General features: G+C 46.8%; 1 protein-coding gene across 1 annotated transcript in view; it reads left to right on the forward strand.

Moving 5' to 3' along the window:
- Window positions 1–1,365: 1,365 nt before the first annotated feature.
- The window catches only part of LOC142247400 (acyl-CoA dehydrogenase family member 11-like), a 93,902-nt gene continuing 72,173 nt past the window's right edge, over window positions 1,366–23,094 (forward strand). The window contains exon 1 of the mRNA XM_075319961.1: window positions 1,366–1,471. Coding sequence (XP_075176076.1) covers window positions 1,452–1,471 — 20 coding nt within the window. The 5' untranslated portion in view covers window positions 1,366–1,451. The remainder of the gene's footprint in view (window positions 1,472–23,094) is intronic.

A 23,094-nucleotide genomic window follows, 5' to 3' on the forward strand; every position in this document is an offset into this window, starting at 1 on the left:
ATGGATACGACAATCCTGGGCAGCTGTATGCTGCAATTTAAAGGCTGGTGGGGCCAATAAGCATGGGTCTCCCCACCCTGAGAATACTAGCTCACAGAATAATTTAAAAAAAAGCCACATGCAGTTCCTCTAATTTTGATACACAGCCAGGATAAGTGCATGGCTTGTGGCTGCAGCCTGTAGTTGTATGCTTTATCTGTGCTAGGTATTATAATATAGGGGTACTCTATGCCAATTTTTTTATTTTTACACTCTAGGGACACAGACAGTGAATCTGATTGATTGCAATCAGACATGCTGTGACAGGGTGGGAGCACGTCTGATTGCAACCAGAGATGTGGGGTCTGCCAATGGGCAGGGGAAGAAATGAATATGCATGAAGTTAATGAGCGGCCCCAGAAGTAGCATTGGAGCAGCACGGGAGACTCGCTAAGACGCCTGTTCAAATCCCTTCATCCATTCTAGTACTATTTTTAAGAGCCAGATTCTGGTTCCCATAGATGTATGGGGAGCGCGTCCGATCAGATAACCAGGGTTAATTCCGGGCCAAACCGTTGCTTTTGTAAACGTATCAGTCCTTCTCAGTGATGTCGGTTTCAATGATCATTTTATAAAAATAAAAACTGTCTAACAAATAGAATTAAACTGTAGAATTTCACTGCAATGTTGTAATAGCAGTTACATTAATTTGTTCTATATATGGTAACTATAGCCCTAAAATTCAGAAAGGAGCATGATAGGAGCCAAGAAGGCATTATACTTCTTGTCCAAAATGTGTGACCAAGACAAAGCATAGGCCACTCAATATGCAGTATGTTGTACATGTTGTGTGTACAGTTAGTGATCTTGGCTGAATGGTGTGTGACCACTAATGCTAATTCACTTGCAATCCCTATGACTTGCAGGGAGCAGCCACATAGAAAGGCCTGACAAATTTCATACAGAAGTAACATATAATTGGAGGCTGATTGAGTATTCCAACTTTGCCTGAGTAATGTTACACAGTGACGCACAAAGAAAAGCTGCCAATTCTGAAAGAGTCATAAGCATGGACGCCAGAGGACAAGGATGAGGAGGTGATGGCGGCGGAGTCAAAAGAAATTACAGCTGCTGCTGATCCAGACAATAGAAATGGGCGAATCGGCAGATAGATGTGCTATACACAGCCAGCAACAACTGCGGCTGAGGCTATATGCTGGAGAGAGACGCTCTGCCTCTGACAGAATCTCCTCAGCGTTCACTTCCCGCCTAAACTGCTCCTAACCAATCAGAAGGCGCAGAGTTCTCCCAGCATTATCACTGGACTGAGAATGACGTCATGTTCCAAGCCCGATACTCCCCTCCCCGTCAGAAAGCTGACACTACAGCAATGGCCGCTGGCTCCTCCCCTCAGGCGATCACCTGACCTGTTTCTTTCCTTGCCTGTGCCAGGGTTCAAGTGAAGACCTTCAATGTCTCGTACAAATAAAGGGTAACTGCGGGGTGCGGGAGTTGGGGGGCGCCATAGACGGCGGTGCTGCTCTTCAGGGACTGCCTGAAGTTGTAGCCCAGCTGCCATACACCGTGTGTGACTGCTCGTAGTGTTACTGTAGAGGAGGAATTGTCCTTAGTGTATTGAGTCCTAGCAGCTATAGTATAGGGGTCCAGGTCTCACTGTGGTCCTGTTCTGTTTGCATTCATAAAAGTGCATTAGAATAATGATCTCTCTTAAAAAGAACCCGTCTGGTGTAATATGTACCCAGTACCACGAGCAGTTGTGGGTGCATATTGATAATCCCTACCTAACCATCCCTGTATACACTAGCATAGAGAAAGAGATCTTTAGAAAAGTACTTGTAAAGATCCTATATGTGCTATATGATATATGCTAATGAGCGCGGGGACTAGTCCCAAGAGCATTACTTCCCCTGGCTAGTCGGACAACTTAGCATGATTTACGCTCCTGTGCAGAGTGCGCAGAATCAGACGATGGTCGCGCTCACCTCTCCGCTGCCATCGCGTCTTGAGTCCTGGATTTTGGCTCAGTGCGCATGATCCTGGACTTTCGGTCATGCGCACTATGAAGCTGGGTGTATGCGTCCAAGTTTCAAACCCAAATAGTGCACATGACCGAAAGTCCGGGATCGTGCTCACTGAGCTGAAATCAAGGACTCGGACATGATGGCATCGGAGAGGTGAGCGCTACCATCCTCTGACGCTGCACATTCATTAGCAAGTTCGTACACCCACAGGGGAGTACTAACATGCTAAGTGGACCTACTAGCCAAGGGAAGTAACGCTCTTGGGACTAGTCCCTTTCCTTATTAACATAAGATAAAAGATCATTAGAAATACTTTTTCTAAAGACCTCTTTATCTATGCTAGTGTATACAGGGATGGTTAGGCAGGGATTAGCAATATGCATCCAGGACAGATTCCCTTTAAAGTGGCATTCTCCATCTTGTAAAGTGTCAGCAGAAATTCTGTAATAACAACACTTTTCTCCCATGTCCATAAAAAATCCACAAAAATGTGATGAATCTGTGATATTTTATGACCAGAGAAACTTGTGCCGATTATGACTGTAAAATTGTCCTCACTGTTTACAGTGAATACAGCTGTGGTCACACTGGCGGGCACGGACAGAAAAAGGCTCCTGTGCAAAATTAGACTATGGGCCCATTACAGTCCTGTAACTCATCAAAAATGCACAATTGATATGGAGGTGATATAGACCCCTTACCTCTTGGCTGCATACAGTAGTTTAGACCAAAAATACATCTGCCCCGTGTGATCGTGACACTCATAATCTTGGTGTGGTTTCCAATGTGTAAATAATGTTGGCTGCCAATGATTTTTTTTTTATAAGGTGCTTAGATAACAATAAAAAAAATCTAGTTGATAACTGGATTGGCATATAACTAGAATACACCATTACTGTATAACTGGTGGGGGTCCCGGAGATCAGACCTAAGGTTGGAATACCCCTTTAAAGTGGTTGTCTCAACATTTAATCAAAGCTTTTACTCCATAAAACTGATATCGGAGACTTGGAAAAGTTGAAAAAAAATTTACGCAACTCAGAGTTGCTCAAAAGTTTAGCAACTTTTGGCGTTTTCACGCCAGCTCTGCAAAAATAGGCTTAATAGGGGCGTGACACCACAGCTTGCTTAATTCATGACTGCAATTTTATCCATTAAAGAACATGAGAGTAACCCTTTAACGAACGAGTTCAAGACCTCACAGATTTTCACATAATATATTTTCAGACACGTACAGTAATACACCATCTCTGCCCTCTCCATGGGGAGTCTAGCTCTGACTGTTTCCCTGCTCCTGCAGCAGCACGCTCTCCATGCAGTTATTGACCCTAAAAACCTCCATGCAGCGTCAAATGCTCACCATCCAAACAGTTTAGTATGTGCTCAGTGGTCGCAAATATTTATTTATGTTGTTTCATGTGCCCTTTAGACGTTTGGCTGTCACAGAGACTAGAACTGCAAAGGGCAGTATGTCTCATTTCAAAGAGCAGTGTGTACCGATTCATTTTCCCTATTTTGCTGCTGTGGGGGAAATAATATCTTATCGCTAAGGGTTGAATTATAGAAGCTGGACCCACCGTGATTTGTTAATTACTCTTGCAGCTTTTTTTGAGGGGAGAATCTCTTTAGGCTGCAGACACATTAGCGTATGGCATCCAATGCGAGAGCGACGGATGCGATATGCTAGTTACTACCGGCTCAGGCTCTGCTCTGAATGTGAGCCGAGTGTCTTGCGATCAGGTCACAGCTGTGAAGCTGAGGGCAGGCGCTGCGGAGGAGAGGGAGGGGTTAATCCCCCCCATCACCTCCATTGTAAGCCTGTGCGTATATCGCACTGCACTGGGATAACATCCGGGTACAGTCCGATGTTTCTGGCAGCAAGCCAAGTAGTCCTCTAATGATAATCTGCTGCTGATTAAACAGTGATTTTATCCAAACTACACTAAGCAGCTCAGTAAGTGACATTATTGGAATCAGGATTTCTGCCCCTACGTTATGCTGTCCTCAGATTAAGTGACAAAAACCTGGTGACAGATTCCCTTAAAGGTCTCCTTCACATGTACATATAAACCACGTGTGTGAAAAACTGGTATTGGTGTCATCAGTGTTTTTCCGCTTAAAATAAATGGTTATAAAGCTTCTCCTATACTTTCAAGTTAAACATGTACAGCAAACGGACGGCGTCCTCATTCCATTCGTGTGCTGTACCTGTTTTTCATGGACCCATAAACTTGTATTGGCCCCAGTCTTCTGTGCCGCTGGGAAAAAATGGAAATTTTTCCATGTGGTTCACACAGACACACACACAGTCCACGTGAAAACACAGACGTGTGAAGATCACCATATGATATAATTGGTACGTGTGGTATACATGAAAAAAATATGGATGTCACACATACTGGAAACACGGACATGTGAAGGGGGCCTAAGTGAGATCTTGTTTACTTTAGTCTCTGCTTATGGTCTCATTAAAATATCCGTGTTTGTTCGCATACACAAATAAATTATGAGTGTCATCACTATGTGTTTTCCACTTATGAAAAGTTAAATAAATTACAAAGCTTCTCCTATCCTTTGCAATGGTAATCATGGTCATCAGAAATATTCTTATTTATGTTTAGAGCCCCATTGATTCTATGGTTCTGTACATGTGAAAATGTGTTTACATGCAATTTACAAATATAAATTACAATGCAATGAGCAACTAAAAAAGACAGATAGGAACAGAGTGGGAGAGGACCCTGCCCTCACTGTCTTACAGTCTACAGGTCAGGCCCCCTTCACATATCCATTTTTGGATGTATTGGAGACACATTCACACACATTAATGAAAATGTATCTGGATCTTCACACCTCTATGTTTTAACACGGATCATGTGTCCTTGTGAACAACACATGTGTCCATGTTATCCACACTGAGACATGTTTGTTTTTAACTGGCAGCACAGACACATGGACTCATGAATGTCCATGGGTCTTTGAAAAATACATACACCACACGGATGACATCCGTGTGCTGCACATGTTTAAAGGGGTGGTTCACCCATAGTTTTTATTGTCTAGTTCGATATTATATTGAGAAACAATGTTTCTCTCAAATACCTTGTGTTGGCAATAGTGCCTGTGAGAGGCGCTATTGCAGACTGCTGTTGCTGTTCCCGCTCCAGTGACGTCACCGTCAAGTGCCGCACACGTCATATCCCTGCGGCCGGTCCAGTCTTCCTGACTCACTGAGCTGTGAGCCGTGTTTCACCGCTCGTCACAGCCCATCTGCTCCCTCACAGCAGAACGCTGCACGCAGGAGATGCGCTGTGCTGTGACAAGCGGTGAAACACTGCCCACAGCTCAGTGAGTCAGGAAGACTGCAGCCGGCCGCAGGGATGTGACTTGTGCGGCACTTGACGTGACGTCACCAGAGCGGGGAACAGCGGTCTGCAATAGCGCCTCTCACAGGCACTATTCCCAACACGAGGTATTTGAGAGAAACAATGTTTCTCAATATAATATCGAACTAGACAATAAAAAATATGGGTGAACCACCCCTTTAACATTGCAAAATATAGGAGAAGCGTAATTTTATTCATTCTTTAACTAGGCTGGAAAAAACACAGCACACACGGATGGACAAAATGGATCGTGCAATAGATATGTTTTGATAAACGGACGTATGAAGGGGGCCTTAAAGGGAAGCAGAAATTTCGCAATAAACCTAAAAGATTCCCCTTCTGCAGCTCCAGGGCTGCATTCTAGAAAGGTTCCTGTTGCTATTGTGCTCCCTTTTGAGACCTAAATAAATACTTTATAAAGTCTTACTTTTTTGTATGCAAATTTTTTTTATGGTCACCGGGGCGAGCTGTCTTGCGTCTGTTATTCGCCTCCTGCCGCTGTACGCCGTCCCCCATTGCTCATTTCCATACATGAGGACGCCGCCCAGTGCTCCCGAGGTCTCGCACATGCCCAGTGGCACTATCGCGGGACAGCACTGTGTAAAGCGTGACCGCTGGTGAGGTGATTGCGCAAGCGCGAGATTATGGGCGGCGCTGTGATTGTCATCAGCAGCGTCATCCAAGTACCCGCCCATAATCTCGTGCCTGCGCTTTTCCCACTGCCTCCACCGTTATGCGCAAGCACTGGCCATATGAACCGACGTCGCCTATTATCGCAAGCGCGAGATTATGGGCGGCGCTGTGATTGTCATCAGCAGCGTCATCCAAGTACCCACCCATAATCTAGCGCCTGCGCAATCACCTCACCAGCGGTCACGCTTGACACAGTGCTGTCCCGCGATAGTGCCACTGGGCATGTGCGAGACCTCGGGAGCACTGGGCGGCGTCCTCATGTATGTAAATGAGCGATGGGGGACGGCGTAAAGCGGCAGGAGGCGAATAATGAACGCAAGACAGCCCGCCCCCGTGACCATAAAAAAACATTTGCATACAAAAAGGTAAGACTTTATAAAGTATTTATTTAGGTCTCAAAGGGGGGACAATAGCAACAGGGACCTTTCTAGAATGCAGCCCAGGAGCTGCAGAGGGGGAATCTTTTAGGTTTATTGCGAAATTTCTGCTGACAGGTTCCCTTTAATGGTATTTCACACTGATGCCATCTGTGTGGTGTCAGTGATTTTCACAGACCCATACATGTGTATTGATACTTCTCATCCGTGATGCCGGTAAAAAAATGGATATGTCCCTATGATTTTTGCACGTACACACAGGCTGCAAAAAAAACCATGGACATGTGAACAGCCACATAGATTTTAAAAGGTACGTGTTGTATCTGTGAAACACTGTGTCTGAATGAGGCCTGTAACATTGTTATGACATCTACGGTATGTGGAGTCCTAGAAGGTATACTTGGGGGGATTAATTAAGATTGGCGTAGCGCACGCCAGTCTTAGGGCTGCTTCTCACTTGCGAGTTTCTCGCAGTAGAGCAATGCGAGAAAATCTCGCATTGGAATCGGACACATGTTAGTGAATGATTCAGCTCTCATCTGCGATTTTTTTCTCAGTCCGCATCGGACTGAGAAAAAAATCGCAGCATGCTGCTTTTTTGCGAGTTTCTACTGCGAGTCTCTCCAATGCAAGTCTATGGGAGCGTGTAAAAAATCGGATGTCACGGGACGGCACTCACACCATCTTAGTGACATCCGATTTTCTAAATACATTTCTCGCATGTTTCCTAAAACACTGGAAATGAGCGATGTCTCCCAATGTCTGTCAGTCACTATCTCTGTCAGTCGGTCTCTCCCTCTCGGTCTCTATACTCTCTCTGTCGGTCCGTCACTATCTCTGTCCCTCTCTCACAGTCTGTCGGTCATTTTCCCCTCCTCTCTCATACTCACCGTTCCCCGATCTCCGGCGCGGCGCTGCACGGCTTTCTCACTGCTGCGGCGGCTTTTACTATTTTGAAAAAGCCGGCCGCTCATTAAACAATCTCGTATTCCCTGCTTTCCCCGCCCACAGGCGCCTATGATTGGTTGCAGTGAGACACGCCCCCACGCTGAGTGGCAGGTGTCTCACTGCACCCAATCACAGCATCCGGTGGGCGGGTCTATACTGTGCAGTGAAATAAATAAATAATTAAAAAAAATGGCGAGCGGTCCCCCCCAATTTTAATACCAGCCAGATAAAGCCATACGGCTGAAGGCTGGTATTCTCAGGATGGGGAGCTCCACGTTATGGGGAGCCCCCCAGCCTAACAATATCAGTCAGCAGCCGCCCAGAATTGCCGCATACATTATATGCGACAGTTCTTGGACTGTACCCGGCTCTTCCCGATTTGCCCTGGTGTGTTGGCAAATCGGGGTAATAAGGAGTTAATGGCAGCCCATAGCTGCCACTAAATCCTAGATTAATCATGTCAGGCGTCTATGAGACACCCTCCATGATTAATCTGTAAGTTACAGTAAATAAACACACACATGAAAAAATCCTTTATTAGAAATAAAAAACACAAACACATTCCCTCATTACCAATTTAATAAGCCCCAAAAAGCCCTCAATATCCGGCGTAATCCACGGACCTCCAGCGTCGCTTCCAGCATGAAGGTGACAGGAGCTGCAGAAGACACCGCCGCTCCGGTCACCTCCAAGCAGCAACTGAGGTGAGTAGCGCTATCGGCTGAGCTGTCACTGTTGGAGGATCCAGCGGTGGCCGCGATTAACCTCAGTGACACCTCAGCTGATCGCGCTACTCACCTCAGTTGCTGCTTGGAGGTGACCGGAGTGGCGGTGTCTTCTGCAGCTCCTGTCACCTTCATGCTGGAAGCGACGCTGGAAGTCCGTGGATTACGCCTGATATGGAGGGCTTTTTGGGGCTTATTAAATTGGTAATGAGGGAATGTGTTTGTGTTTTTTATTTCTAATAAAGGATTTTTTCATGTGTGTGTGTTTATTTACTGTAACTTACATATTAATCATGGAGGGTGTCTCATAGACGCCTGACATGATTAATCTAGGATTTAGTGGCAGCTATGGGCTGCCATTAACTCCTTATTACCCCGATTTGCCAACGCACCAGGGCAAATCGGGAAGAGCCGGGTACAGTCCCAGAACTGTCGCATATAATGTATGCGGCAATTCTGGGCGGCTGCTGATATTGTTAGGCTGGGGGGCTCCCCATAACGTGGAGCTCCCCATCCTGAGAATACCAGCCTTCAGCCGTATGGCTTTATCTGGCTGGTATTAAAATTGGGGGGGACCGCACGCCATTTTTTTTAATTATTTATTTATTTCACTCCACAGTATAGACCCGCCCACCGGCTGCTGTGATTGGGTGCAGTGAGACACCTGCCACTCAGCGTGGGGGCGTGTCTCACTGTAACCAATCATAGGCGCCTGTGGGCGGGGAAAGCAGGGAATACGAGATTGTTTAATGAGCGGCCGGCTTTTTCAAAATAGTAAAAGCCGCCAGAGCAGTGTGAACGCCGTGCAGCGCGGCGCCGGGGATCGGTGAGTATATGAGAGAGGGCTGCTAACTTCAGTCACTCGGGGGATTAGTGGTCACCGTTGAGTCCTTCACTGGTGACCGCTAATCAGGACGCGGCACAGACAGAGCCGCAGCATGACAATGAAGTCGGGTTAAGTTCACCCGAGTTCATTCTGATTGTGCGGCTCTGTCTGTGTCTGCTGTCATTTGCCATTCAGCTCTGCTACATGGCTGTCTGTGTCTGCTGTCAGCGGCCATGTAGCAGCGCTGAATGGCAGATGACATAGTAAAAAATACGCATTACACACGCATTACACACGCTAGTAAAATCATTAATTTATTCAGAAATAGCATCGCACTTGCGTTGCACTCGCACCTAACGTGAACTAAAATCAGCCGAGTTTTTTTTCAGCCCAGTCGGACCGATTTTACTCGCATAGATGTGTTTCCACCCTTAAAGGGACTCTGTCACCAGGATCCTACAGCTTGTTACACCACTGTATAATGAAGACGGGAGGCAGGCTTATCTTTCGGGCAGAACACGCCTCATAGCCCGGAAGATAGAAGGTATAAAAGAGGATTTTTTTCCAAAATGACCCCTCATCCAGGAGGCATACAGATATGGCTAATTTCACCTCTATGCTACCTGTATGCCCATATTAATAACTAAAAACCTTCAAAAGTATGACAGATTTCCATTAAAGGGGTTTTCTGGGTTAGATGATAAATTTCTGCAGTCACTGCAAATTGGTGAATCATGACAGCATGCATTATGCACACTTTCAGGATTCCTTTCAATTGCCAGATCAACTTGGAGGTCAGGTGACTGCCATTATACAGCTGCAGCCAGCACATAGAATTTTGTATTGTTTCACAAGTTGCACCTTCTCACCATTGAAATCGCAACACCAAGAACGCAATTTGATGTAGTTATGGAAATCACATGATTGCTGCTTATTAATCGTATGTAAACAATGAAAAACATGGAAACAATGTTCTAAACATTTGTATTTATTCATCATTGAATATCAAGAGTTCTACTTTCAGAAACACATTCACTTACATGCCTTGGGATGTTATTGATAGGGCAGTTTATGGCTGTCTGACAAATGATCTGCCACGCTGAATGCACGCAATTTATTCAAATCTGCTGCTATCTGCTCTCTTTGCAATTGACCACATATGACATCCTAGATATGCTTGATGGGAGACAAGTTCAGAGAAGCTGCAGGACATGACAGAACGTTTAGGCGACTCGTCTGCTCACAGTAGCGTGAACAACCTGCAGCCTGGCGTTCTCATGTTGAAATACAGCTCCTAGGAGACTATTAGGAGAGATGGTCATTACCACCGATCGACTCAGTGTAACCCCAAGCTGTTAGTGTACCTAGAATGAAGACTATGGGGATTGAGCTATCATACATTATATCCACTGTAAACTATACTTCCTGAAGTAGGACTGGTGTGACTTCCTTTTGAAGGCCTTGAGCACATGGTCTCAAGATGTAGAGTGGAGGCTGTAATGGAGGTCTTAGGCTATGTGCGCACTTACCGGATTTTGCCGCGGATTTTTTGCGGTTTTGCTGCATGTTTCGCTGCAGAAAATGTTCATAACATCTCTGCAGTGAATCACCAGCAAAACCTATGGGCAAAAAAAATCCTGTGCGCACTAGGCGGAATTTGACAGCTGCATGTTTTGCTGCGGGATTCCCGCAGCAAAAACAATTGCATGTCAATTCTTTTCCGCACGTCGCTGCGGGATTTCACTCCATTGACTCCAGTGTTAATCGTGAAATCCCGCAGGGAATAACGCAGGCAGCAAATTCTGTGCGGTTCACTGCGTTTTCCTGTGTTATTCCCTGCGGTATTTCGCGGTTTACCTCCGGTAATGTACATCGCCTGTCTGCGGTTTTGCAGGGAAGTGATGTCATTACAGGAAGAGGAAGTCGTGCAGAGAGTAAACACACACACAGATCACACTCACACAGACATCACAGACACAGGTCACAGACATATAGAACACACATAGAAAGAAAACGGGAATATAGAAAACAAGGAACGTGGGCTCCGCTGTATATTTACCTTCCAGCCGAGGTAAGCACACAGCGGCGGCCCGGTATTCTCAGGCTGTGGAGGGAGAGGGGCAGGGTTAATGTCCCCCACCTCACTCCCCCTCCCGCAGTCGAGAATATCAGCCGCAGCTGCCCCGGCACTGTCGCATGCATTATGCGGCAGCACCGGCGTGTCCCCGGCTCTTCCTGCCGCCGTGTAGCAGTGGCGGTCAGGGTAATACAAGGGGTTAATGGTGGTGGATCACCGCCATTAACTCCAGGCTTGATCATGGCAGCGTCTATGTGACAGCTGACATGATCAACCCGTAAGTAAAATGAAAAAACACAGACACCGAAAAATCCTTTATTTTAAATAAAACAAACAAGCCTCGTTCACCATTTTATTAACCCCTCCCGCACCAAAGCTCCGGCGTAATCCACAGCTCCGACGTCCTGCGCTGCTTACATCCAGCCGCGACTGTCACAGACACAGCGCTGAATGAATGCAGCAGACAGCAGAGGTAATTACCGGTCATTTCCCACGGCCGGTAATGTGAACTTACTGCCGACCGTGGGAAATGCAGCGATCTGTCCTCTATCTATCTATCTATCTATCTATCTATCTATCTATCTATCTATCTATCTATCCCTCTATCTATCCCTCTATCTGTCTGTCTATCTATCCCTCTATCTATTCTTCTGTCTATCTATCTACTATCTCAGAATTAAATGACTTTTTTTTTTTCCAATGTGCTTTATTGCATTGAATGCAATAAAGCACATCCCAACCCGCACGCGGCAAAACCGCGGCAATACCGCGAACAATACCACGGTGAAACCGCGGCAAACCGCATGCGGTTTTCGGGTGTGGTTTCCCGCGTTTTTTTACCGCGGGTGCGCTAATCTTTGAGAGCATGCGGAATTTTCTCAAGAAAATTCCATTTCCCAGTGTGCACATAGTCTTATCCTCTTTAGTGATGAGTCACACTTTTGCCAATTATGCAATGATAACCAGTGATTCATCTAGACACCACATGGTCAACACAATGCCAAGATGATTGTATTGGGTGGGATAACTTATGGTAGCTGGCTCCCTTTAGTCTTCATTCCAGGTACCCAAACAGCTTAGTGTTACTTTGATTTGGTCATGGTAACCGTGGAGTGACCGATTCTTCAAAGTATGAAGGATCTGTTTTCAAGATGACAACGTCAAGCTGCATTTTGCTCTTGCGATCAGCCTGTCTGGCTTAAACGTACTAACATGGGCTGTAGCATCTTTAGACTTATCTCCCATCCAGCACATCTGGGACGTCATTTGTCAGCAATTACAAAGGTAGTTGCTGCAGTGAATATTAATGATTTGCGTTCCCAAGTTCATTCTGCGTGGTTGAACATTCCTCAGATAACTATTAATAACCTTATTTATAACATTCCATGGCATTTAAGTTTTTGTATTTCTGGCGTTCATACTCAATACTGAGTAAATTGAGATGTTTTGAAAATTGTGTTTACATTTCTTCATAATTTCCATAATTCTACAACATTTTATTCTTAGTGTTGTCATTTTAATGTTGTGTAGATATGATTCTATTCTAGTTATGAGAACAGTGCTCCCCACATGCCAATAATTGATGGCTAATGATGTAAATCCCTGCAGTCAGCCATTGGGGATGGAGGCAGGAGACTGTTGGGGTCATAAAGCGCAATTATAAATATGACTCATTGGCTTTCTTGTTCACTATTATTAAAATGGCACAATATTTTTGGGTTGTTTAGAATACAGTCATAGCTGAAAGTATTGACACCCTTCAAATTGATTCAGAATATGGAGCATTTCTCCCAGAAAATGATTGCAATTACACATTTTGTTTTACACATGTTTACTTCCTTTGTGTGTATTGGAACAAAAAAAAAAAAACACAAAGAAACTAAAAGACAAATTGGACATAATTTCACATAAAATTTCTTATGACCATCAACAAGCTTCTTAAGGGGGCCTTACACGCTACGATATCGTTAATGTTTTATCGTCGGGGACACGTCATTAGTGACGCACATCCGGCGTGATTAACGATATCGCAGCATGTGACACTTATGTGCTACCTAAAAAAATCGCAAAAGCGGCCAAAAACGTTTGCCGCGGAGAGGTCGTCCTAAAACAAAAAATCGTTTACCTCTCATTAGCGATGTTGTTACTCGTTCCTGCAGCAGCACACATCGCTGTGTGTGACACAGCAGGAGCGAGGAACATCTCCTTACCTGCCTCCATCGGCAATGCGGAAGGAGGAGGTGGGCGGGATGTTTACGTCCCGCTCATCTCCGCCCCTCCGCTTCTATTGGCCGCCTGCCGTGTGACATCGCTGTGATGCCGCACGACCCGCCCCCTTAGAAAGGAGGCAGATCGCCGGCCAGAGCGATGTCGCAGGGCAGGTAAGCCGTGTGACGGGGAGCGCGATTATGTGCGCGACGGGCAGCGATATGTCCGTGTCGCACAAACGATGGGGGCGGGTACGCACGCTAGCGATATCGGTACCGATATCACTACCGTGTAAAGCCCCCTTTACTCTTCTCAACTTCAATTTTAGGCCGCTCTTCTTTTGCAAAGTGCTTCAGATTTCTCATATTTGAAGGGTGCCTTCTCCCAATAGCAATTTTAAGATCTCTCTACAGGCGTTCAATGGGATTTAGATCCGGACTGATTGCTGGCCTCTTCAGAACTCTCGAGTGCGTTCTTTCCATCCATTTCTGGTTGCTTTATGTTTGGGTACATTGTCCTGCTTGAAGATCTAGGATGCAAATCCCGCTTTCAGACACCGGGCACCACATTGCGACCCAAAATCCTTTGGAAATCTTCAGATTTCATGATGCCTTGCCCACAGTCAAGGCATGCAGGACTAGAGGCAGCAAAACAACTCCAAAATATTTTTGAAGGTAAATATTTTTGAACCTTCACCAGGTACTGTGTTCTATATTTTTTGTTTGTAGGCCTCATTCCGTTTTCGTTAAGCAGTAAAATGATGTGCTTTACCAAAAATCTCAAGCTTGGTCTCATCTGTCCACAAGGTGCTTTCCTAGAAGGATTTTGGCTTACGGACATTATGGCAAACTGCAGTCTAGCTTTTTTGTCTCTGTGTCAGCAGTCCTCAGGGTCAGGGTCCTCCTGGGTCTCCTGAAATAGCGTTTTATTTATTCATATATCGACAGATAGTTTGCAATGACACTGAGGCATCTTGAGCCTGCAGAACAGTTTGAATTTATTTGGAACTTGATTGGGGCTACTTATCCACCATCCGTACTATCCTGCGTTGCAACCTTTCATCAATTTTTTTCTGTCGTTCACATCAAGGGAGATTAGATTCAGTGCCATGGGTAATAAACCTCTTGATTATATTGTGCACCGTGGACAAAGAAAGATCAAGATCTCTGGAGATGGATTTGTATCTATGAGATTGTTGAAATTTTTCAGCAATTTTGGTTCTCAAGTCCTCAAACAGTTCTCTTCTCCTCTTTGTGTTCTCCATGCTTAGTGTGGCACATAATACAAAGGTTGTTAACTTCTCCCATTTTACATGGTTGCAGGTGTGATTTTCATGTTGCCCACACCTGTTACTTCTCATAGTCAAGTTTAAATGAGTATCACATGCTTGGAACAAAGTTGTTTTTTCACAATTTTGAAACAATGCCATCAAATTTTTATGGCCCATTTTTGGGGTTTTATCTGAAATTATGTTCAGTTTTCCTTTTCTCTTTTTTTTTGTGATGTTTCAAAACACTCAAAAGAAATGTGTATAACAAAACGTGTAATTGTAGTTATTTTGTATGAGAAATACTTCATTTTCTGGAACAATTTCCAGAGTGCTAACATGCCATGACTGTAAAGCGAGCTTTACACGCTACGATATCATTGCCGATATCGCTAGCGAGCGTACCCGCCCCCATCTTTTGTGCGACACTGGCATATCGCTGCCCGTCGCGCACAAAATCGTGCACCCCCATCACACAGACTTATCTGCTCTTCGATGTCGCTCTGGCTGGCGATCCGCCTCCTTTCTAAGGGGGCGGGTCGTGCGTCGTCACAGCAACGTCACACAGTACGTGTCCAATAGAAGCGGAGGGGCGGAGATGAGCGGGACGTAAACATCCCGCCCACCTTCTTCCTTACGCATAGCCGGTGGAGGCAGGTAAGATGTTCGGCGCTCCTGCGGTGTCACACACAGCGATGTGTGCTGCCGCAGGAACGAGGAACAACATCGCTAATGAGTTTTAAACGATTTTTGGTTTTAGGATGACCTCTCCACGGCAAACGATTTTGGCCGCTTTTGCGATCGTTTTAGGTCGCACATAACTGTTACACGCTACGATATCGTTAATGACGCCGGATGTGCGTCACTAACGGCGTGACCCCGACGATAAAACATTAACGATATTGTAGCATGTAAAGCCCCCTTAAGAGCTAGTCAGTGTGACCTGACATGATGATAATAAGCTTCCCCCTTGATAGAGAAGTACATTTTCATCACTGATCGCCTTTAAATATACAATATACGGTATATCTTGTTACTGAGCTTCTAAATATTTGGGATTTTCCAATTATGCCCTGATATTGCAGCTTATATTAGGTCATTATTTTCCTATTTATAGATTGTATGACTTGTCTTAAGTTTGCTGTGTCTATATGATGATTAATAGTAGAGCATTTCCCAGGCTCATCCCTCTTTTTTCCATAAAACTTAAAAGCAAGTCATGGCAGTGTCTGCTGACTGTACGTGTTATGCTTTCCATAACTTTCCACATTCCAGTTACTTGTATAATCAGGAGGTGGGAAGTTGGCAATAACCTTCACTGCCATTCAAATGATGCAAGACTTCCGGGCAACAAGAAAAAGTTCTTTGTTTTGGTTATGACACATCCCTGCTGCAGAGAAAAGACAGGACCCCGATAAAGTTATACAGACAAGCAGATTAGGTGGGCAGAGCTGTAATTATGTTACAGTGAAATGCCTTTTAATGTGACCTCTGATAATAATGAAAGTCTCATAATCTGACTCGTTTACAACATAGGATCAAACGACAGACCATTCCTCTGAATCAGCACAGACATAAAATCTTAACGGAAATTATGTTATTATTTGGTACTGTCCTGGAGGTTTTCTGTCCCTTCAAGTGAGTTTAATCATCCTATAACCGAAAATCAGGACACAGGACATTCGCAGCATATGCTCCACTGATGCAATTGTACTATCGCTAAAAATAGTCTCATGCGCCACAGAGATGTTGCCAATTGGACTAGTACAAATGTGGCAATTCTTTGACCGTGAAGCTAGGGCCCCACTTTGCGTTTTTAACCTGCGTTTCTGCAGCGTTTTGAGCTGCAGCATTTTATGGCCAAATGGCTTGCGTTTTGTTTTTCCATGTTATCCTATGGAAATTGTGAAATTTCTGACCACACTTTGCGTTTCAAAACGCTGCGTTTAATTTGCATATTTTGTGGCAAAAACCATGCGTTTAAAGAAGCAGCATGTCAGTTGTTTTTGCCATTTTGGGTGCGTTTTGCTAACATTAAAGTCAATGAGAAATGGCAAAAACCAAGATTCTTTCAAATTCCTGCGTTTTACTTGCATTTCCAGTGCAGAAAACATGCGTTTTGGACTTCAAAAACACATGCTTTTTGGACATCAAAATAATGATTTCATATGTCCCTTTACACACACACATAGTCCGACAATTAAAAACAAGAATTTTAATAAATTATTGATATTTTTCCATTAAATATCATATTACCGCTATAATTTAATTAAATTAATCTATTTTCATTATTTTTCACAAAAATATAGATTTGTTTCTTTTTTTCCAATTTTTTCATTGAGTTTGACTATTTAAACTTTATTTAGCAGTGTCATGATGTTCAAAACGCATCTATCAAAACGCAGGTGGAAAAGCAGGTAAAAAGCGCTGAAAACGCATCTACAACGCGGTAAATACGCATGCGTTTTCAGCGATAAAGTTCTGAAAAAGGCAATTTTGGTCAAATCAATTAAGCCCAAAACGTGCGTTTAGAACTGAAAGTAGGAAAACGCAAAGTGGGGCCTGAGAATGCCTTCAGTTGAAGTGTCGTAAGGTAAAAAGTTCACTCTTTTAAGCATACAATAAAACGTATTCATACTTGTCTTTGAAGAATCCTGCTGCCATTCCTTTTTGTTTGTAGGATATTTCATTATCTTTTTGACATTTCTATATAACTTCATATTTAATAATGCAGCCATGTATATGGCAGATTTTGTGTTTGCATTTTTTTTTCTCAAACAGGAGGAGAGAGTTCAGTCCTTTTTCCCTTTCTCAGTCATTGTAAAAATTCTTATACAACATGTATATTTGTCAGGAATAAAACGTTTATAGATGTCTAGGTTTACAATAATGTGTGGTAGTAGTCGTGGTTTCTGTCAGAATCCCTGAAAAGCTGTATTCTGATTAGAACCCTAAGCCCCTTTCACACATCAGTTTTTCTTCATCGTTCCTTATGGGAGACCCAGACCATGGGTGTATAGCTTCTGCCTCCGGAGGACACACAAAGTACTACACTAAAAGTGTAGCTCCTCCCTCCGAGCATATACACTCCCCGGATGACAAATCCAACCAGTTCAATGCTTTGTGTTCAGGAGGTCACACACACACATGCATCCTCTGATTTTTGAATTTTGATTTCAAAGATTTGGAAGAAAAGCGGGTCCAATCTGGACTCCCGGCATGTCCCTTCTCACCCCACTGTGTCGGCGGTGCTGTTAAGGTTGATTTTACAAGGCTGGAGCCTTCACATGCCGCGCTCCTTCACCATTCCCTGAGGCTCTGGCTTGAAGTGGGAGCCATCACGGTTCTCACTGCTTTGCAGGAGACCGGTCTCCATCCGCAGCCCTGTTCAGGATCCTGTCGGACGGAGCGCTCACCTCCCAGGGACCTGGCACCTGCGTCTCACAAGCTAAGTACTGAGACGTTATTACCACAGACAGTGGTCTTTCCAGGGGTCCCTTGTACTATATATTTTGGGGAGAGTGTGTTTTATGACTGTGTGAACATTTCCGGCCGGTTCTCCAGTTTTCACTGGAGAACCGCGCCGATGGTGCCTGCACGCTGGCCGCATGTTTAAATCTAGCCCCGGCTTCAGTTGCGGCCTACTTTCGGTTTCACTCCCCCTGCATGTCAGTCATGCAGAGGGACAGTGTGGCTCCGCCCAGCGGCTGTTCAGCACAGGGGAGGACACTCCTCACTGAGGAAAGATTCCCTCCCCTGTATACCTCATTTGTCCTCCGGATCCAGCTCTCAGAGAGGCCCCGCCCCCTCTCCTTGCTCCGGCGCCATTTTCTCGGCGTTCTCAATGTCTGCATAACACATTGTGACAAATGGGGGCCTGGGCTGGGGGATCTGGAGGGCACAGAGATGTCCCTATGTTAAACGGTCTGGCAGGCCACAACCTCCGGTTGTGCAGCTGCTTATATACTCTGTTTATATACTCTGCTGGGGGTCATTCTGGACAGGAGCCCCCACTTCTGCAGCATGTCTCACATCAGAGCAAGGCTGCAAGGCTGTTCTTATTATGCACTGCATGTAGATCTGTCTGTACCGAGCACATAACCACATTGTGATGCTTGCTCTAACATAGTGGTCCCTCAGCCTGGAAGCTCATCAGTGGTCCCTCCAGCTGCTCCGGCTCCGGTGGCTGATCCCCCGGTTTGGGCAGAATCCCTCTCTCCAGGGGACAGCTGTCCCGGACACTGCTGAGCATGCATCAGCCCCCTTCTCAGGGCGCTTCTGCTGCTACGGCTCGCTCAGCAAAGCTCACAGAGGATTCTTCATCTGGTCTCAGTCCCCGTCCTCCCAAAATGGAGTCGCAGGGTCCCCTTTCCTTCCTCGTCCCGCAGCTCTGATTCACGAGCCGACTCACAGGACGAGGAGGATGCCTTTACTAGGGGCTCGGACGGATCTGTCCGAAGGTGACGCAGATGCTAATGATTTGATTGCGTCCATTATATTTGTACTGGACCTCAATCCGCCTGTATCAGGGGTACATTCCCCTCTGGCAGAAAGGCATCAGTATACCTTAAGAGAACAAGGAGTGTGTTCCTTAACCACTCCAGTTTTCAGGCCACTGTGACCAAGCCCAGAGCCTGTTCTGACAGACGCTTCCCAAAGCGTGGTTCTGATGACTGTTTCCCCCTTCCACCAGTGGTGGTCAAGGAGTGGGCTCATTCACCAAGGGTGGACCCTCCGGTGTCTAGACTTTCAGCCCGGACAATTGTATCAGTGGCTGACGGCACCTCTCTAAGGATCCCACTGTCCGCCAGGTTGTCCTTCTGGCCAAATCTATATATGAGGCGGCGGGGGCCTCGTGCTCCCCATCTTTTGCAGCAGTGCGGGCTCTCAAAGCCATCTCTGCTTCTCTGGAGGAGATGCATTCCCTCACCAGGGACTTTATGCCCGAAATGGTTGCCTTAACTTCCAGGCTTTAGTCTTTTCATCCTATGCCATGTCTGCCATGCTGGAGACTGTCACCGCACTGCGGTGGCCTCGGCTACTTCCCTCGCTATCCGCAGGCTCCTGTGGCTTCGAGAGTGGAAGGCAGATGCTTCTTAAGAAGTTCCTTGCTGGGCTCCCTTTTGCTGGGACCAGTCTATTCGGTGAACATCTGGATGAAATTATTAAGGAAGTTTTTTGGCAGGAAGAGTACTTCCATGCCACAAACCCAGGAAACCTGTCCAGGGCAGGAACCAGTCGAGGTTTCGTTCCTTTCGTTCCTCTAACTGGTCGTCCTCTAAGCCCTCGGCCTCGTCCACTAACTCAGCCAAGTCCGTAATCCAACTGGCGCATGAAGCCGCGTCCTCAGAAGTCCGCAGGAGCTGCTGCCACCAAGGCAGCCTCCTCTTGATTATCTGGCCGCGCCAGTAACGTCCTTGGTCGGTGGCAGGCTCTCCCTCTTGGGCGACGTGTGGTTTCAACACGTCTTCGATCAGTGGGTGTGGGTTACCATCTCCCACGGCTACAGAATAGAATTCTATCCAGCCCGCCAAACAGATTTTTTCTGTCAACTCCCCCCTGCCCCAAGGCCGCCGCCTTCTCACAGGCCGTGGCATTCTTGCAGGCCAATGGAGTAATTGTACCAGTTCCCGACTGGGAACGGTTCAGAGATTTCTACTCAAATCTCTTCCTAGTCCCCGAAAAGGACGGTGCTTTCCGACCTGGATCTCAAGCTTCTCAACAAGCATGTCAGGTGCAGCATTTTTGCATGGAATCTCTGCGATCAGTCAATGACCCAAGGAGATTGCTTAGCAGCCATCGACATCAGAGATGTCTTTCTGCTTGTGCCAATCGCAGTTTCACACCAGCGTTGGCTACGTTTTGTAATCGGAGAGGAACATTTCCAATTCGTGGCTCTCCCCTTCGGGTTAGCCACGGCCCCTCGTGTACTCACAAGGTCATGGCAGCAGTGGTTGCGGTTCTGCACCTCCAGGGGTTGGTAGTGATTCCTTACCTGGACGACCTTCTAGTCAAGGCTTCATCCAGTGCAGACTGTCAGCGGAGTGTCTCGCTCACTCTCAGCGGCGTGTCTCGCTCACTCTCGCCACGCTTGCAAGTCCACTCTGACCCCGACCTAGGACCTTACGTACCTAGGGATGCAATTCGAGACTCTGCTGGCACTTGTGAAGCTGCCCTTAGTCAAACAGCTCCTTCATCTGGCGGTTAGCTCTCTGCTGAGGCTCCGCCGTCATTCCATCAGGCATCTCATGCAGGTGCTGGGTCAGATGGTGGCGTCAATGGAAGCGGTTCCCTTTGCCAGTTCCATCTGCGTCCCCTGCAGCTGGACATTCTCCGCTGTTGGGACAAGCGGACCTCTTCCTTGCACAGGCTGGTGGCTCTGTCGCCACAGACCAGGAGCTCTCTTTAGTGGTGGCTTCGGCCCCTCTCTCTGTCCCAGGGACGCTCCTTTCTGGCCCCGTCCTGGGTGATTATCACCACGGATGCCAGTCTATCCGGCTGGGGAGCAGTGTTTCTCCACCACCGAGCACAGGGCACTTGGACTCCGTCCGAATCAGCCCTCTCGATCAAGGTGCTGGAAATCAGGGCTGTACTCCTAGCTCTCGTAGGTTTTCACCACCTGTTGGCGGGCAGGCACATTCGTGTCCAGTCAGACAACGCGACAACAGTTGCCTACCTCGATCACCAAGGCGGGACTCGCAGCAGCCTAGCAATGTTGGAAGTTGAACGTATCCTTCAGTGGACGGAGGACTCCAAGTCCACCATATCCGCAGTCCACATCCCAGGCTTAGAAAACTGGGAGGCAGACAGCGGCGAGTGGGCCCTGCATCCGGCAGTGTTCCGGTCAATCTGCCGCAAGTGGGGCACTCCGGAAGTGGATCTAATGGCATCCCGGCACAACAACAAGGTCCCGGTTTACGTGGCTCGCTCCCACGATCCTCAGGCCTTGGCAGCGGACGCGCTGGTTCAAGATTGATCCCAGTTCCGTCTGGCCTACGTGTTTCCCCCTCTAGCTCTCTTGCCCAGAGTCCTGCGCAAGATCAGAATGGAGGGCCGTCGGGTCATAATCATTGCTCCAGACTGGCCCAGGCGAGCTTGGTTCCCAGACCTGCTCCGTCTGTCCGTAGAGGTGCCGTGGCATCTCCCGGACCGCCCAGACCCTCACAGGGTCCGTTTTCCGCCAGAATTCTGCGGCTCTCAGATTGACGGCATGGCTCTTGAGCCCTGGATCCTTACGGCTTCAGGCATTCCTTCCGAGGTCATCTTCACTATGACTCAGGCTCGGAAGTCTTCCTCGGCCAGGATTTACCACAGGACTTGGAGAATTTTCCTGTCCTGGTGTCGTTCTTCCGGCCATGCTCCTTGGCCGTTTTTCCTTGCCGACCATCCTGTCCTTTCTACAGTCCGGTCTGCAGCTAGGACTGTCCCTCAATTCCCTCAAGGGACAGGTCTCGGCTCTGTCAGCGTTGTTCCAGCGGCGTTTCGCCCGGCTGGCCCTAGATGCGCACCTTTATACTGGGCGCATCTCACATCATTCCGCCTTACCGGCGGCCTCTGGATCCCTGAGACCTTAATCTGGTCCTCACGGCCTTACAGAAACCCCCCTTTGAGCCTCTTAGGGAGGTTTCGTTGTTTCGTCTTTCTGGTGGCCATAATTTCTCTCAGGAGAGTCTCTGATTTGACTGTGCTCTCTTCGGAGTCACCCTTTTTGGTCTTTCACCAAGACAAGTTGGTTCTCCGTCCGACTCCGGGCCTTCTCCCTAAGGTGGTGTATCCTTTCCACCTTAACCAGGACATTTCTTTGTCTTCCCTTTGTTCGGCCCCTGTGCATCGCTTTGAGAAAGCGTTGCATGCTTTAGATTTGGTGCGGACGCTCCGGATCTATGTGTCACGCACCGCTGTTCTTAGGCGGTGCACCCCTTTTTTTGTGCTGACCACAGGTCAGCACAAGGGTCTCTCGGCTTCTAAACCGACCCTAGCTCGTTGGACTAGGTCGGCCATATCCGATGCCTACCAATGTTCTCAGGTGCCTCCCCCGCCGGGGATTAAGGTGCACTCGACCAGAGCTGTCGGTGCCTCTTGGGCTACGGCTCAGCAGGTCGGTCAGGCTGCCACTTGGTCTAGTCTGCACAACCTTTCGAAGCACTACCACGTGCATGCTCATGCTTCGGCAGATGCGAGCTTGGGCAGACGCATCCTTCGGACGGCTGTCGCCCATTTGTGAAGTTAGGTTTTGCCTACTTCTCAGTTTCTGTTTATTTCCCACCCATGGACTGCTTTGAGACGTCCCATGGTCTGGGTCTCCCATAAGGAACGATGAAGAAAGAAGGGAATTTTGTTTACTTACCGTAAATTCCTTTTCTTCTAGCTCCAATTGGGAGACCCAGACAGTGGGTGTATAGCTACTGCCCTCTGGAGGCCGCACAAAGAACTACACTTAAAAGTGTAAGGCCCCTCCCCTTCTGGCTATACACCCTCCCGTAGGAGTACAGATTCCTCAGTTTTAGTACCAAAGCAAGAAGGAGGAAAGCCAATAACAGTTTCAAAAACAAATTCAATCCGATAA

The sequence above is a fragment of the Anomaloglossus baeobatrachus genome, chromosome 1 (assembly GCF_048569485.1).
Source record: "Anomaloglossus baeobatrachus isolate aAnoBae1 chromosome 1, aAnoBae1.hap1, whole genome shotgun sequence".
Taxonomy (NCBI): Eukaryota; Metazoa; Chordata; class Amphibia; order Anura; family Aromobatidae; genus Anomaloglossus; species Anomaloglossus baeobatrachus.